This window comes from Megalops cyprinoides, chromosome 14, assembly GCF_013368585.1.
Source record: "Megalops cyprinoides isolate fMegCyp1 chromosome 14, fMegCyp1.pri, whole genome shotgun sequence".
In the NCBI taxonomy this organism is placed as follows: domain Eukaryota; kingdom Metazoa; phylum Chordata; class Actinopteri; order Elopiformes; family Megalopidae; genus Megalops; species Megalops cyprinoides.
In genome coordinates, this window is record NC_050596.1 from 11,557,004 (window position 1) to 11,575,442 (window position 18,439).

Consider the following 18,439-nt stretch of genomic DNA (forward strand, 5'->3'; position numbering starts at 1 on the left):
TTTTCCTGGAAAAGAGCGTCTAACTGAGAAGGCAATTTGGCTAGACTGACTTTTTCTGTACTGCAAATGGCTATCACTTCTCTTAATACCAACAGAACATACACTATACCGCACCTGAACTCACAGCTTTAAATTAAAAAGTCCACTAGATGGAGCTGTTGCCCTGCATTTACGAAAGCAATGGCAGTACGTTGTTGCACTGTACCCAAGCTGTTTCAGAGGCCTTTGAAGACACTGTTTCTTTACATGTGTCAAACGATACACAATGACATGGTGTAAGATTTTTTAAAAAGCAATCAAACCACCGGCTGGTCGCTACAGGTGAGTTACAGCAAGGGGAAGTAGAGAACTTCCCTTTATTTGATGTGAATTGCAGGTGAATTAAAAGAATGATAACCCATTAACTGACGATTCCTTTTTACCTTATAGTATCTGGTGTGATAGTACTTACCAGCCGACTCTATGCCAAGCTCCTTCATGGATGAGGTGCAAGTTATTGAGCATTAGTGTAACTTAGTCATAAAGGGGATGGATATGGACCCACAAAGTCGCATCCCAAGTTTGAAAGCCAGTTTAGGCGCTACTGAAGCATTGAAAACAGACGTTTTAACCTGAACTGCATATAGTGAAATAAAGACATTTCAAAGGTAAGCTGCTGTATGTCAGTCACCCAACCAAGTATGTAACCAAGTAATAGAATCTTAAAGGTTTTCACGTCCATAGTCATAACCCTGAAAGACCACAGCTACAGGTAGGTGCTGTTATGAAAACGGTTGTTGAGGTATTACATGCTCTTTGAATTTTACTTTGAAGGTCATTCACACCACTGGAGGTGTCAGCAGGCTGAGTTTACTTGTTAATGCCTGTTACACACACACACACTTTAAACACAACTTAATGCTTACTGCAGTACTGCAGCTTATTGTAGTACTTAATGCTCAGATAATTCTAATTGGTCTTTCTGGAGTAGGGGATTGAACAACTGCGTAGCTAAGAGACTCACAGTGACACACAGACCTAGTATCTAACTAGTATCTAGTATCTAACACATACACACAATCACACACAACCTTCAACGCATAAACATGCATGAATGTATACACAGGCACAGAATAGAGATTCATACACACAGACTGAATACAAGCATCCATATGCACACATCCGCTCACACAACATACAAGAAAACAAACACAAACAGGCACAGTCACACATATACTCAGAACACAAAAAATATACTACTGTCACTCTGGTGGGTCAGAAGACAAAACACAGACAGTAGAAGTTCACTCCTTCTGTCCATATGTTGGTACAGTGTGTGCACAGTTCCTGTTGTCACTACCTGTTGTTACTACCTGCATATGTGTTTGTGTGTGTGTGTGTGTGTGTGTGTGTGTGTGTGTGTGTGTGTGTATGTGCGTGAGAAGGGTGTGGCAGGCACCTGGCCTTTTGTGATACACCCCCTCTAAGGTGAATCTAAAACATATTCAGGGAAAGTGAATTAACATGCTGTACCTGCTTTGATGTACATATGGCTGGTGCTGCTCCAAGCCCTCTGGCCTCTTAGTAAATTTGCCTCAGTTGAGTGGTCTGACTCCTGAGAGGAGATTAATGCTAAGGCCTCGGTGTCTCCTCTTGATACTATATGTCAGGATAGGTCAGGCTCTATTTAGCACACTGCCCCCTTGTCCTGATATGGTACATGGAGCCCACATCCATCTGTGTGCATGGATGTGTGTGTGTGTGTGCGCGTGTGTGTGCAAGTGCATGTGTATGAGTTTGTGTGTGTGTGTGTGCACGCGTGTGTGCAAGTACATGTGCGTGAGTTTGTGTGTGTGTGTGTGTGTGCGCGTGCGCGTGCGCGTGTGTGCAAGTGCATGTGTATGAGTTTGTGTGTGTGTGTTAGTGGCCAAGAGCAGGCTGCAGCTTGTCTTACCAGGTTGTGTAAATTCCTCTTAGGTCATGAATATAAGGGGGGTTAGCCTGGCACACATTGAGAGCTTTCAGCACACAATGATATTACTGACAAAAAAAGGAGACAGATAAACAGTTGGATGAGACCAATCAAAAATATATGTGTTGCGCATGTTGTTGGTGGATTCTTAAATGTTTTACATCATTTTCCAGGACAAAAATAACAATTCAGGGTGGCTTAAGACCCTTTCTGTTGTGAAAATGAGAATGTACACTTATAAACCGAACATCAACACATACGCCATTTGTTAAAATGGCAGCGTGTGTATTAGTACTGGTCTTAATGTATGTTTCTGTTTGTTGTGAGCATGTACTCTATGTCTGTATGCTTTTGTGTGATCACCTCAAAAGGTCCCCCAGCTTGTTCATAAATAAAACAAAGGTATACTGGTCTGAATGAAAAGGGACACACCCTGTGCAATGTATTATAAAAAAAAACAGACTACTGATATCAGACGGCTGTTGCTATGCAACAGAATTGGCACTCAGAAAATAAGACAAAACTCCAAACAATTTTTTGGTTTGTTTGCTTTTTTCTCAAAATGAGGATGCACAGTGTTGTAGGCATCAATGACATTAGCAAGCTATTATTTACAACAGAGAGCTATTTACATAGAGGTCTGTGACACAAGCATCTAGCACTCCCCAACAAACGCAAGGCAGAACACAAGACAAGCTGAACGGCAGTTTGAGCGAAAAGCCAGGGAGAGTGCTGTTTTACATATCCATGTCTCAACCTACTGCTGCTGGTCTTTCAAGCACCATCACTAACACAATTAGGACACAATAGCTTGAGAATGATTACACAAAGTTAAATACCATGAATGAAATAAATTAGAATGTCAAATAAAAAAAGTTCCTCATATTTAAGGTCAGGGAGGGGTGGAGCACAGAGCAGACGCACAAAGTCAACAGCGTTGTGCTTGAGCCCCTGTTTGCTTTTTGACACTCATATTCAGTCTAGAATTGGCTCTCACAAATGCTGTCAGTGTGTTGGCTCAATACTCTCTCTCTCCGTGTTCGCTGGGATAGACACACTGACTTGTTACATGAATCCGCCCTCTTGGTATGTAAGCTCTCATCCTCCTATTAATGCAGAACTATTTGGTACTGCAATCTGTATGCCCTCTGGCCTCACAGTCAGCTAATTATATATACAACCTCACTAGCAAGTGAGGATGCCCAGGCTGTGGGCACAAGCATCTGATCTAGCATGGAAGTGTCTCTGAAGTTCTCTGTCTTAGGAGTAGACGAATGGTACAATGACCCCCTCATCTGCACTCAATTGACAGTTGAGGTTTTAGGTCCATAGATTGTGGTGTTTGAACGTGACCTGTATCATGTGCCGCTGGCTTTGTTGACCACTCTTGTCCCCAAGGGCTTCAGACTCCACAGAGAGGTGAGGACACGGTGAAGGGTTAGAAGTTGTGGGTCAGAGGTTGAGTTGGCCGTCGGAGAGATGCAGAAGGCCGGGACATGTGAACAGCAAAGAGTGTAAACCATACAAAGCAGTCTTCTTTACTCCATCCAAAATGGAATACATTCACTGCTACTGACTTCTTTTTTTCTCCTCAGAATCGGGCAGGGGGCCAATTATTCAAAACACAGACATCCATGTCAGGACGGGCATATATTAACAATTTAAGAATCCTTAACCAAAGGGAAATGGATGACTCGAATGTTTGACTTATGGTTTTTCTCTGGCCCCCTGGCCTGTACCACTAGGTCTCTGCTCTGAACAGTCTTCTTCACATAAAGAGCAAGAGTTCAGTACTGAAGTGAGAGGCGGGAGTGTGTCTCTGCATCCACAGGTCTGAGCCTGTCATTCAGGTGGGATGAAGTGACACAGGGTGGTGGGTGGGGTATCAGTATGGCCGCCATACCACCTCCTCCAAGCGTCCGGCTCCAGCAGCCATGTTGGTAGGGGAGCTGCTGTGGCTGCCCTCTGCCTCCACTACTTCACTCTGATTGGGTAAGGAGGGGTTGAGCAGGGTGGAGCCTGTTGAGGCGTTGGTGCAAGGTGGCAGGATGCGGGGGGGAGAGCGTTCCCCCCCGGACACCATGGAGAATTGGTACGACCCGGCAGCGGTGCTATAATAGAGGTGGTAGGGGGAGGAGCCAGTCTGGAAGGGCCCACCCTGCCCCTGGGAGGAGCTGCCAGGGTACGGAGGGGGCAGGTAGGCATGGTAACGAGTGGGGCCTGTCATGGCCGACATGCCAATACCAATGGCACTGCTGACAGGTGTTGGGGTGTAGGTAAAGGCCCCGGCAGGGTAGTGCATACGGGGATCAGAGAAGCGGCCGTCAGGCAGGGAGGGCAGGGAGGGAAAAGGACGCTCGAGGCTCATGCGTGGATCGCTGAATGCTGTCAGGTCAGGACCTGTGGGAGGGAAAGAGTCAGAGGTCGACAGCAGAACAGGATCATCAGTAATGTCTCTACGTTAAAGATATGCCACTCTGGGTCTACCAGCTCTCAGAATTTTGACTTTTTCATCAGTAACTGATTAATCTCAAAGTACAAGTCTTGAAGGAATACTGAACTAAGCTTCTGTAAACTGCTATGTCCTGTAGACAGGACCTTGCTATAATGTATATGCACCTTTAATACATGGAACTAGGTGTAGAACTGTGGACAATATAGTCCAGTAGGCTCTAAAGCCATTGAGAACTGGAGTTTGGCATCCAGACATGTATTTTTGGCTAGTCAGCTGTCGAGCCAGTTACCTGAGAGCCGGCTGGAGAGGTCAGTAAGGGTGGACATGCCACTGGCTCGGCCAGGCGAGATGGGTGTGGCAGGGTGGACAGTGGGTGTGGAGATCTGTCCCAGGTAAGGGTAGGGCTGCTCGAATGACCAGGAGGGTGACGTCTGCATCTGTCTGGAGTCTGAAATCAGAGAACCACTGAGGGTTATGATCACACATAAAATCAGCAGTGTGAAGTAATGCTCAAGGCTCCAGTGTGGAGCAGGAGTCGGCACAGTAGGCTAGACAATTAACCAGAGGATTATGGGTCAGGACTTGGGTAATTCTGGATAATGTGGACTGCAAAAGATCCAGTTAACGCTTCCGCTGAGTTTGTAAGCTTCTGATATCCGTCTGTCTTTCATTTCACTCCTATACCATTTCTAATTTTCTAAGACTACATGACAGTCAGACTCCATACCTGTGAAGCTCACAAGTTTTCACCAAAGACATCCAATTAAAATTGAGGCCGAGAATCTGGAAAGTGAGTGAGTAAGATAGGCAGATTGGAAGGAGAGGGGAAGGGGAAATGGAGAGAGTTGGAAGGCAAATAGAGGAAGATGGAGGGATAAGAGAGAGAGAGAGAGAGAGAGAGAGAGAGGGAGAGGGAGAGAGAGAGTGAGAGAGAGATGAGAAGTTGTAGATGAAGAGAGAGGAAGTGATTTGGGGTGTGTGGCGGGGGGGGGGGGGGGGGGTTGTGGTTGTGAGGGATGGATGGAGCAGACAGACAGCCCTCCCTGTAGTCTAATAAACACTGTGATCGGCTGCAGACGTCCAGACCAAAGCAGACCATCAGAGAGGAAGCAAATTATGCACAGCAGCCCAGATGCTGCCTTTAAGTGCAGCCAGCTCTCCCAGCCCAGAGTGAGGCCTGCTGCCAAGCCCTAAAGCCCCTTCCTTTCCTGCCTCCCTCCCCAGGGTCTGACCCTCTGATCAGGGCTAGGAGTCACACATGCCTGGTTGTATGGATGCCGCGTCAGTGTATCTTGGCACGTACCTCATTTTTATTGCTCTGCACCCCCACACAGTGTGTCCAGGAAATCCACACCATCTTCCAGTCATTCACTGATCGATTCATAGCTTATGAATGGCCATGAATTATTCATGTTCCAATAACGTAATTGATGTTATTTTTGTAGTTTTGTTCTTTGTGGTTTGCACTTTGTGGTGTGTTTGACTCTTAAAATGAGCAAACATGGCTTTGCTCCCTCTCTGTGGAGCTGCTTAAAACTGCTAAAATGGAGATGGGTTTAAAGTTGTCTACACTATCTAGAATGTCATCCCTTATTTTCAGTAATTCATACTAACCCGAACGCAGGGGCGGCTTTGCAATAGCCTTATCCTGACTAATGCAGTGAGTTTGAGGTCATATGAATAAGGCAGTATTAGGCAGGGGAGAGTGGGGCAGCATCTAATAGGGTCAGAGAGGGTAAAAGTGCAGGACAAGGTGCATCATGATGTTGAAGTTACAAATAAGGCCAAGATTAGCTCACTGTGGGACAGTATGAAGCAGGGTGGGCTTATCGACATGCGAGCGTTGCCAATGCTGGTCTCCCAGCACAGCTGCTCCTGATTTTCACTAATATGCAGCAAAAAGTGGAGGAGGAGAGAAGGAGGTCCTGAATGGCCGAGCAGCGGCATCCCATTGGCAGGAGTCCTGCTGCTATTTCTGGATCAAACAGAGTGGCATGCAGCAGGATGTGTTCTGTGCCATTCTGCCAGGGCATCCCCATCTCTTTCTCTCCCCGTCCTTCTCTCTCTCCTTCTCTCTCTCTCCTCTCTCTCTCTCTCTGTATATATATCTCCCTCTTTCTCTCTGTCTCCCTCTCCTGCTCTCCCACCTTCTTTCTCTCATTTCACTTCTCAGGGTCTGTAAATTTCATTCAACTCAGAATGTTTTACTGGCACAAAATGCAAGAAAGCAGATGCCGGAGCAAAGGCCTCTGCAACGGAATAGACTAAAATAAAATGAATTTTATGAATGAACTCAGAAGGCAACCTGCATAATTAGTTTTAATTAGTCATGCTTCGGACGTGCCATGTGTTGGAGACGCTTTTTGAATAGGGGCTTTTAAAGTATAGCTACTTCCTGCCAGCTGTGTCTCACTTCCTCTGCTCTGTAACCCACTGTAGCCATTAGGAGCAGTGCAGAACCACGGCCTGCACACACACCCCTCTCCTCTCACTCCCACGTCCACCAGCAAAGAGGAAGAGGAACAAAGCAGACAGAGCCGAGCCTCTCCGGAGTCCGTCTCAAAGAGACCGCATCCACCACAATACTTGCCCTGCACTGTCTGGAACTAACAGTGCAACGAACAAAAAGATTTTCTGTTTAGAGCTACGATCAGTCTTGGTGAAGCAAGGTTAAACGAACAGGCTGATGACCATGAATCAGTTGTAGGAGATGTAAGAGATGTAGCAGATTTTCATACAGGGGAGGAAGGAGCTTTAGTTTGAGATGTAAGAGAAGTATAAGGTTCTGATATGTCAGGTTAGAGCTGGAATGTGATAGCTATAGACCAATGGCAGGGTAAGCTTTAATGTAAAAGGACTAGGACTACATTCTCAGTAACTCAGGGTGTGCAGTGCAGTATAATGAATCATACCTGACCCTCATCCATATCTGTGTGGTGTAGCAATTTGTGAGGTGTTGCTCAACCAAACATACGCACACACACACGCAAATGCATACAAACATACCCACATACACACATGCACATATATACACACACACACGTGCGAATGCATAAAAACACACCCACACACACACATATATGCATGCATGCATACACGCACACATGCACATATATACACACACACACATGCGCATACATACAAACACACCCACACACACATGAACATCTATGCACACTCCTTGCCAGTGCAGTAACTACCCTACCCTACAGGCTATGGCCCTCATTACTCAGCATGCATTATTTTAATGAGAAGCGTTAGATCGGTCAAGCTGTCTTCAGCACTTCAGCAGTCACTCACCGGAGATGTGGGTGGGGCTGCTGAAGGGGGTGCCGTTGAGGGCGGGGCGGGGGTTGGATGTGGGGGGGTGGTGGGGGCTGCCCCTCATCACACTCCGCCTCAGCTGCTCCAGCTCGCTGAGCCGCTCAGAGAACGCTAGGGCGCCTGGCTTTCCTGCCTCCTCCAGCTTCTGCCTGTGCCCTGCAACGACGCGCAGACACACACAAACACACAGACACGTGTCACAATGGCTATCATGCACAGTAATGCACAGTAATGGCTATCATGCACAACTTCTGCTTTCTGTGCGATTTACATTAGAGGCCTGTACAAACACTCCTTGGCTCCTTTCCTAACTGTGAAGAAACTAAGACCTTCTCATGTTGATTGAACATTTTCCAAAGCATAAACCAAGCTCTTTTGACAAACGAGCTGAGACCACCTCTTCAGAGGGATTTGTTAAACAAACTGAAGAATCCGCGCTACTCTCCAAATCAAACATATTCTGTCCCGAAACAAAGCCAGAGTGTGATTGAGCCGTTACCTACTGTTTGCAAATAAGGTTAAGCACCACGCTCAGTACCACAGCAATATCAACACTTAGGAAGAGGGTCAGAACCTGTAACCTTCCACCGTTTGGCTAGCTGACCTATACACTCCACTGCTATCCATATTATATTCTCTGAAAGCTAATCCAATAGTTTGTAGGCTTCTTGATATTTAAGCATGTACTCCCTATCACAAAACCGAAGTAGTACACAAGAAATAAATAGAGGAGGCAGAAAACTTATCTTCAAACTAATAATATAGTATAAAATAATACATTTTTGTATTATATGATCATAGCTTTTCATAATTTCATAATCTTGAACAAAGTAACAAATACATCCCACATCAAATGTGTGCGTGCATATATGACGTAGTTCTGTGTTTGGCCAAAGGTCGCCTCGACCGCAACTGTGACAGGACTTCTCTGTCTGTGTGGTCAAGCCAATCCACTTGTGATCAGCAGATGCACCAGACGCTCAGACGAAGCGGTTCATTTGTTCCCAGCCGCTGTGTCCACCCCTGCGTGCACCGTTCTCTTTCAGCCTGACCGTTTTCAGTTCCCATTTCCCCTCGGCCCGCATGTGTGTGATTGAGGGGTGGCGAGAGAGGAGGGGTGTAGTGGCCTCACACAGAGACATTTTCGGAAGGGGGGAGCTTTAATGATTCAGGGCGGTGTGGGAGAGAGCAGCAGCAGTCCCCGCGGCACTCAGCTGTGAGCAGCCGTCACACGCAAGGCTTGCAGAGAGGAAGTCTTGCTGAAATCAGAGCTCCTGTCTGGGCCTTTGAAGACGCGGCCAAGCGCCCGACCCGCGGATGGCAGGGCGCCGCTGGCTCCCCAGATTCCCATCCGGAATGAAGGGCTGATCCCAGAGCAGCTGCGTGACTTTTACAGTAATAAGCACACCCCCGCGCTGCAGCCGCACAGTGACACTGCGCAGATCTGAGAGAGCCGGAGCAGCATCACGCAAACGCGACCCTACCGCCGTGCGCAGCGAGACCACCACAAACCCACTCACACGTACACACTGCGCATCCACAAACACCCCTCCCCATACACACCTACCTCACACCCTCATACACTGCCCCCCTGACACACATTCATCTCCCCTCATACACACACAGATCTCCTCACAGACACACACCTTCACACAATACCCCCTTGCAAGCTTACACTATCCCCCATACACATACATACACAGGCTATCCTGTTCCACACACACATAGCCCTTCTCATTCACACACACACACACACACGCACATACACACACGCACATACACACACACACACACACACACACACACACACACACACACACACACACACACACACACACACACACAGATGGTGGTGGTTCTGCAATGCTGCAGCCCGGCCTGTTTCTGATTTCCTCTATTCCCTTTCATTTCCTCTCCCCTTCTTCTCCTCTTCTCCCTCCCCTCTCTCTCCTCTCCTTCCTCCCCTCTGTCTTGTCCTCCTTCCCCTCACTGCTGTCCTCCCTCCCTCTTTCTCCTGTCCTCCTGTCCCTCTCTCCTGTCCTCCCTCCTCTGTCCCCTCTGTCCCCTTCCTTGAGTAAACAATGGTCAAGAAGAATGGCTTCAGTGGTCGTGAACACACTGACACACCACTGTAATAGGACCAACAAAGGTGTGCATTACTGCACCATTGCATATAACAAACCAGCAGTGTTCCATCAGAATCAGTGTCCTTTGCTAAAATATGACAAGGATAATTCCCTCAGTTTTGGACGGACCACAGAGTTCTTACACGCACTGTTTTTCCGTGCTAGCTTTGTGCATAGCGGTCACTAGAGCCATCAACATTAAAGTGTCTGTCTTTTTATCTGAACTGAAACGTACGATCAAAGGTCAGGCTGCACAGGAGAGAGAGTAGCTCGGGAGGAGGAAGGCTGTGGGACTTACGGCGTGGTTCTCTCGGACCGTCCACTGTGATCTTGATGGCTCGCTGGTAGGTAGCCACTTGCGGCGGGTTGGTGAAGACAGTGATGGTGAGAGTAAAGCTCTTCCCTGTTGACGGGGGGGGGGGGGGGGGGGGGTGGGATGAGGGGGTGTAGAGGACAGAAACTCCATCAGGACAAACAATACACAAGAAGCTTCTTTCAGTATCAGTCCAACCTGGTGCTTTCCCACACCCCGCCCCCTCCTCTCTGTAAAAACAACCATAAAGTGACTCATACAGAAAGAGGGACACAGAGGGAGAGAAAAAGACCCTGAAATGTCAGGCGAACAACCCAGAGTACAGTCCCCTCTGCCTGCTGGTCCTGGGGCTGACAGCTCTATCCTCCATTAACATCTCAGGTCTCAGGACACAGCTAGTCAAAAAATTACTACACAACTAAAACTACAGGCTGCATGTGCAACAGATCTCCTAACTCCTCAGAGCCAGAGGACATGAACAGAGGAGAGAGAGTGAGGAAGAGAAAGAGAAAGAGAAAGGGAGACAGCGCAGCATGCATATACTTCTTCATAAACGCTCATCTTTCTACCTCACTTCCCCTTATCTGACACCATCACCTCTATACAGCCTTATCAGGGGGAGTCATGTAGTTTACATTTTTCTGTTACTTTCTGCTGTTGTTTTTTTCCGGAAAGGGACTGTAATCGCCCCTATCAGAGAAACAGAACACACACAAACACACACGCGCATAAACACACACACACACACACACACACCTAGATTTTCTTTCCTCCTGTTGACGTGACGAGCCTGAGCATGCTGGAGTTCTACCTGCATGCAGACTCTATTGAGCGATGTGGCCGTATCGGCCCCGCCGATCTGAGGTCAGAGCACAGACACATCCCTGTGCGGGTCTTTTCACAGGGAACGAGCGGCGGCCGAAGCAGCTGTTAGCGGATTCCCTTCTCTCTCAGCGCGCAAGTCTCCACATCCCTGAGTAAACAGACTCATGCACCCTGTTCACACAGGCCCGAGTAAACACTCACAGTCTGGAGTATTTAAAAAGATAAGGCGTGGTATGCAACTGCACCTGGCCTGGTCCGGTTAGCCGTGCACTTAATGGAGGAGCACTCTGTGTGCATTATGCAGTGAGCCAACAGACAGAAGCGATGCATGTCCAATGTACACATTTAAGCAGGGAGTTACAATAATGCGATTACTCACTTCACCTCCTACAGCTTTAGGGCTCTGTATATAAACTACCCTCATCACACACATCTGGAGGCCACTTTGATCCAGACCCTTGAAGATCGTGGGTTCAGTCCTACAATGGAAACCACTGCTTTTCCATTCTTCTCTATGGCTCCAGTGAGAATGAAGACCCGGTTGTTTTAAATTGTGCCTGGATGAGTGTGATGGTGATGAGAGGATCGCTCTAGGCTGAAGAGCAGCCCTCAGGGGGTGCTCTTGGAACTGCCTGTCTCAATCCCCTTCTAGTGCTTGGATCTTGGATGACAGGAGTCACTTTCACTCCAGTTTTAAATGCTTGCTCGCTAAATGCTATTGCTATGTAGCTTCCCCCCTTTAACTGTGATCTGTGAGCTGGGTTTCATTCTTCTTGTTTTGATAACTCATATATGCTCTATCAGGCAGAGCAACGGTAAGTGAACTTTAGGGGTTTTTAGGTGTTAGTAGGTGTTAGGGTTTTTCCTGATCAGACACGAACATGTCAAGAGTCTAACACCACAGGTGCTCACCCCCTCCGGACTTCTGTCACTGTTGACACATCTCTCCATGCTGTGCTCTCTGTGGAGTCTTGGTAAATTATAGCCTTCCGGGAGGCTTTTTAAAATTTGTAATGGCTGGGAAGGCTCTGTCCGCTCATGCCAAGTCATCTGTCCCTACGCCCCGAGCTCTTTCTTGAAAGAGTTAAACTGTCATCTGAAGCAAGGGGCCGAACACTGACGCCGTTAATTTGTGTCGGTCTGAGAGCACAGCTCCCCGATTGTGGTCCTGTTTGTGAACAGGATGTTTACTCTGAATGAACCTCTTTTGAATTTCGTACACAAATGCCCTTGGGCCCTGCAAGGAGACGGAGGTGGGGAGGGGGGCGGTGTATGCTTCTGCCGAGTTAAATTACAGTGTTCCCGTCCCGAGAGAGTGACGTCAGAGACACGGAAGGATGGGGACTGATGGAGACAGGGAAAAAGAGAGGGATGGAAAGAGCATGAGAGAGAGAGAGAAAGAGAGAGAGATCGAGGGGGAGTGGGAGAGTGCTGAAGTCACTCCAGCTGAATCGTATCCAGTTTTCTGCAGACTTCCCTCTGTTAATAATTCATGTAATATCAGTCCACCACAATTAAGTGACTCCATCACGTAGCTAAGAGACCCCCTGCAATCACCATCATCGCTGCCTCACTGGATCCGCCACTCACGCGGGACGAGTCATAACCACGCCGCCGTCTCACGATGGGACATGTCATCACCGCTATGCTCCGTCTGCCTCGCAGACGCGTCATGACATCACCATCCCTCCCTGTCTTGCATGCAGGACGCGTCATCGCCGACGCGCACTTTCCGACCCTTTACGCTCCAGTGAGGAATGTGCCCCTACGGTGTAAACCACTCAGCCAAAAACCACTCACCCCTCTCCCCTCTCCCCTCTCCCCCTTACCTCTGCCGCTGCGACCCACGAAGCGCAGGTCGTTGAAGCGGGCAACCTGGTTCTTGATGGTGGCGGTGGCGTTGCGCAGCTCGGCTGAGTAGTTCTCGTCGTTCCCCGCCATCACCGTCACCAGGGTGCCGTCGGGGATGTCGCCGAGGGCAACCACCTGCCAGCGGGGGGCGGGGGGGAGGATGGGGGGTGTGTATGTGTGTGTGTGTGTGTGTGTGTGTGGTGGTGATGGGGGGGGGGGGGGGGGGGGGTGAAATGAAACCACTGAGACCGCAGCACCAGCAGTGACACACACACAGCAGACAGATTCTCATACAAAGTCCTCCTCTACAGGGGCAGGGTGGGTGCAGGCCTACATGCACAGTCAGCAGGCTGTAAGCTACGCTGCAATACACTGTCTTCTTCCTAAACAAAATGACTCATTTTTTATCAGCACATTCAAAGTGTTCACCACCTTGTGTGTGATCTGACTCATGACTGAAGCTTATTTGCTGTCTTTATTTTTACTCTGCGCTTGTAGGTACTTGTCTCTTAGATGCTGTAGGGTATTACAGCATATTTACAATTAGAATTATTGTTGTCATTGTGCTGCTTGGTCAGTTATATTTTTGTTGCGCCTGTATCTCTAAATTCACTGTGTGAAATGTGTTCCTTCTAAAAATATATTTTGTATACTTCAAGAACCATCATGCATCGTTTATATATACACATTATTATAATTTCAGTGACCATAAAATTAAATGATCATGTTTAAAAACTTGCTGACATTTTTATAGAAAGTCAAGGATAAAGCAATGATTCTAGTCCATACCTCAAAAGTTATACTGTATGAAGGGAAAACAAATTATTTCTGTAACAATAACCTACAGTCGGTACTCGGTTATATGTCTGAAGTGTTTTTTTTTTTTTTCCTGGAAAAAGGGCTCTTTTTAACTATTGAAATGTCAGCAATGCGGGAATTTTATGGCTCGCATCAAAGCTCGCATAGCTTTATCGCTGCATGAGGCTGCACGGGTTCAGCAACAGCATCGAAGCGCTTGGCTCCACACCCTGGGTAAATAAGTGCTCAAGGTGGATCATTTTCATATAAACCGTAATCGGTTCTCAGTGAAGCCTTGCATTATACATGAGAAACGTTTACCGCAGTAAAGATAACCGGCTCAAATCCACATGAATAGATTAGCGCCATGTGGGCACGCTCAGAACGTCCCATAAAACTCTCCTTTAAAAAGAGAATACGGTTTTGGCACAAGCTTCCATTTTCGACGACTGTTGGAAATAGCGGAAGTGTGACAGCGTCTGAAGTCATCCGTAATAGCCAGAAACCAGACTCAATAATAAAGGGAAGTAATTAACTTCTCGGACAGTGGCCCGTGGTTCATCACAGCAGAAAACCGCCAGAAAAAATACCTTTTTTTCTAACTATAAATTTCAGTCGGTCGCAGCTGTTTATGCAAATCTTGGAAATAAATGTGAGCAACTGCGCTGCATTTGCTTTGGACGTCTGTCCATCCCCAAAATAATACCATGAATTACGGAAATTCAACGGCACAGAGCGTAATAGGCTACTGCTATGATGCTACTAGTACTCCTACTACAGCTTATTTTCCTTTCTGTGTACAACTTCAAATGTGAATATCACATACTAATTAAATAATAGTTAATATTTTTGTTGTTTTTTGTAGCTTGAATCAATAGCGGTTAACGATATTTGAGAGGAGACATTGTTTTATTAAAAAAAAAAACAATAGCCATTTTTGAAGTGGACATTTGTATCAGGCTACAACGAAGGGAGCGGTCAGAATTTGGTATAACAATAAAGATAATAATAATGCTTTTTAATCCTGTTTGTAAATGGACGTACATTTAATACACAAATTTGCTGAGAAGAAGTAGAAAAAGCAGTCAGTTTTCTGAATAACTGACTACATTATTATTCACTTGGCTCTCTCCTTAACAGACTCATAAGACCATGTGGCTTAACATTAATATCATTAAATTACTGCTGTAGTGTGTCAGAGCTTTTTATGTTTCTGTCCACCTTTTACTAAGATGAGAGCACAGGACACACAATGAATTACCGCTGTATAGTGACACAGCAGCTGTACAGCTTTCTTATTAGTGCATTCAAAAGGGAGAAGTATTCATAAGCAGTTTTCATAATTAATATTAATCTGTTTACTGTTTTGGGAGAACTTTCTTGGTGGGTCTGGGATGTGCTGCATAACCCTATGACTGTGTGAATCTTTCATCATTTTGAGGAAACGGTCTTTGAAGAAGCACAAATGAAGTGTTCTTCCAGCTGGCCAGAAACTTTCTCATGGCCGTGCTGTGGCACTATGAGAGCATTGTGTGTCACAGTGGTTCTAGTGCAGCATTCATCTGAATGCACTTAGTCATGGTTTGACAAGAAATGGAGAATGTCAGAGCTAAAAATGGAGTTCTCTCCCAGCTCGCACACATACACAAAATTGCCACGGCTTCGACGTTGAGTCGGCACCGTGACAATGGTGTGTGTGTGTGTGTGTGTGTGTGCCGGCTCTTATGCAGCTGGTACCTTGAATGCAATGGGCAGGGTCTTGTTGCAGCGCCAGTGGGAGGGCAGGACGGAGCAGAGGAAGTTGGGACTATCCGTGCGCATCAGCTCCCCTGATTGGTCAGACAGCATTTCCACCATGTTCCTGTCCGTGATGCGCATCTTGCCCACCAGGGCGGCGCTGCTGTCCTGGGCCCCAAGTGGCAGCCCCTCGTTCATCTTCCCCGGGCTCAGGGTGGTGGATGGGGGAGTGAAGCGGCGCCCAGGGGTGGGGTCTGGAACATATACAACATGTACAGGTTAAGAGAGACCAAATGAACACAAACGATACAGAGAGATGTGATAAAAAAGATTATTTCTCAAACAGAATGGACCCCAAAGAAAATTTGCCTGTCAACTTAGTGTGCGGAAATTTGGAAGGTCGTACCGGAAAATTGAGCCAAAACGTCTCCATTTTTTTTTTTTTTTTACCAATAAACTTCAATGAAACCTCACATCAATTCATTGCGAAGGGATACACAAAACCGCAGAACTTCTGAAAAGGGAAGCGGCAATCTGTCATTCCAACAACTCCAATCGATGCCACATGAACGCCGGTGTAGGGTTTATGGCTCCAAGGCTCTGCTGTAGACTACACCAGCAATACAAACACATATCTGGCTGCCAAAGAGGCAGAGAGAGAGAAAGACAGCGCGCGCGCACAAGTGTGTGTGTGTGTGCGTGTGTGTGTGTGTGTGTGCGTGCGCGTGTGTGTGTGTGTGTGAGTGTGAATGAGTGAGTGTGACCAGGAGAGCGAGCGGTTTGGCATCTGTCAAGAAACATCAACAAAGGAGCACTAACAACAGCAACAGTAACGACGTACATTCATTCTCCATCCGGAAACCTGCTACCGCGTCAACCGTGACTATACCATATCACAGTGACCACACTGTGAAAGCGAGGCATGATCTCAGCATCTTTGAGAAATTACTTTGCAATGCATACAGAAATGACAGGCTGTCTACACACGCGTTTATTAAGCTATTCAAACGAGAGCTTGATGTCAAGCTTTGGAAGTACACATACATGTGTTGGAACCTTTTATCTACAACATTAAAAATTAACGTACCGTATTTTGCGTCCCAAGGGAAAACCATTTGTGCTCTGTGAGAAATGAGTGTTGTGTTCCAGAATTCACTCGGGTGAGCTACAGTTCCGATTCAACTTCAAAACACGCAAGATTCGAGAGTCGCTGGGCTGCGAAGTCTGTTCGCTTTATTCAGGCGCTCTGTGTAAGGTCCGCTGGTCCCTGCTGATGAACTGCTGATACCAAAGTCCCGTGGCTATCCCAAACATCCCATCAACGATTGGTCCAAGCGATTATTGTTTTATTAATCAACAGAAGATGAAGGAGTGAGGGAGAAAAGTGTCCTCTCTAAGGTAACCTTATCTTCCTCTCTCACGATGAACAGCCCGGTCAGGTCCAAGTAGCTCACTTCGTGACTGCCTGCGAGCAGCGATAGAAATAGCGGCAGACTTCCTGAAACTGCGAGCCTGTGGTCAGGTGGAGTCGGTGCTGCGTGTGGAGCATGTCCAAGATACCCTCAAAGGTACAGACGCCGCTCTCTGTACCACACACTGCTAGAACACGGCGCAAGAATCATCCTACTCTTGTTAGGCTATAGCTGGAATCAGAGTCATTACATTAAAAGAAAGGGAAATAAAAACATTCCGAAAACACGCCCCTATACAAAGTCACAGTGGAATTGATCGAAGAACAACTTAAAAATGTTATTAATATTAAACAGAAAATGTTAATATTTTATCAATGAGCGCTGTTAAAATCAGGCTTTCTGATATAATTGCATTCGCAACGATTCCTCAGGACTTAAAGCGGAACAGAGTAAAGTTTCCTTTCACTCTTATTAAAGGCTACTATAAATTAACAGCCGACGATTAAACTAATACTGTCGAAAGTCTAGAATGGATGCCTAACATTCCCGTTCTCTTCGCCCGGTCCGCTATGGACACTCCGTCCAAGCCCACGCAGTTAATCGCATGGTGTAACATTAGAAACTTCAACAGCTGTGAAACGTCTGTTTCCAACGTCAACCTCCATCGCTTTGCAAACTTGGCCGCTGTAAGGTAAAGAAAAACAGGTACACGTTGTATTCGCAGAAGTCAAGACACCACCCTTAAAACTTTAACTCAGACAGCGCGGCTGCTCATCTAATACCGTGTGAATGAGGCTCCAGCGAACACGCTGACTTTACTGGCAGTTGGTAGCCTACTGCGGTAACGCAGCCCGGAAAAACACATTTGCATAGACGGAATTATTGTCCAATAGGATACCTCTGTGAGAACGGTTAGCCAATCATAGGAGCGCCCACACGGCCGGTGGCTGGACCGCTCCGCCTAGGCAGTCAATGGAATTCCACAGGCTCGACGCGTGCGTCGGTTAGACTTCCTTTTATTGTGGTTTACGACGGCTAATTGCGGGCGCAAGGACAAGATTAAATAGGTAGCCAACTAACAGACAATATGAGGGGACAAATAAACTTTAGTATGCCGGTAGGATCGAGACTTCAAATACAAAAATCGGTCTTGACAGAAAACGTTTCGTGCTTGCCAGCCTGGCGCACGCACTGTAGCTATTATTGGTTCAGTTTGGCAAATGATCAGAGAGATTATTACTAACCGGTATTTCCACCTGTTTACTGACGTCGCTTCGCAACACAGAATATCAAAGGGTGAAACTTAAGTAGCTTTTCCCGAAAGAGAATCCTTAACATATTATTGTTGATGCTGTATGCGTTACCTGTATCTTTCCAACAGCATGGTATATGATGGGAGACCTGTCAGTGAGCGCATATTATTTGTTCAACTTTGTTAAACTATACAAACAGAAAATTGACGTCTTCCTCCACCAGCCCAATCGAGCAGCAGACAGGAACGCCCTGAACTATAATCCCGTGTTGGTCATTCTAGGGAAGTGTAGACAATGGAAGCGTTTCAAACGAGTAATTTGTTTATGACATCGAAACTAGAATATTTTTGTGAGTCTCGGGCTATAAAATTAACATTGTTTATTATGATAGGGC

The 18,439-nt window shown here is 46.7% G+C and overlaps 1 protein-coding gene across 2 annotated transcripts; it reads right to left on the minus strand.

Annotated features, from left to right (window-relative positions):
* Positions 1 to 3,291: 3,291 nt before the first annotated feature.
* On the minus strand, positions 3,292 to 17,291 carry runx1 (RUNX family transcription factor 1). Of its 2 annotated transcripts, XM_036544952.1 has the most exons (7): positions 16,468 to 17,291; positions 15,381 to 15,634; positions 12,824 to 12,980; positions 10,155 to 10,259; positions 7,707 to 7,886; positions 4,696 to 4,854; positions 3,292 to 4,351 (listed from the first exon to the last, which is right to left on the minus strand). In XM_036544952.1, the coding sequence occupies exons 1-7, from the start codon at positions 16,493 to 16,495 to the stop codon at positions 3,837 to 3,839; spliced, it is 1,398 nt and encodes a 465-aa protein (XP_036400845.1). In that variant the 5' UTR covers positions 16,496 to 17,291; the 3' UTR covers positions 3,292 to 3,836. The 2 variants fall into 2 exon arrangements, with proteins under 2 accessions (XP_036400845.1, XP_036400846.1); XM_036544953.1 differs by lacking the exon at positions 7,707 to 7,886.
* Between the last annotated feature and the right edge of the window lie 1,148 nt (positions 17,292 to 18,439).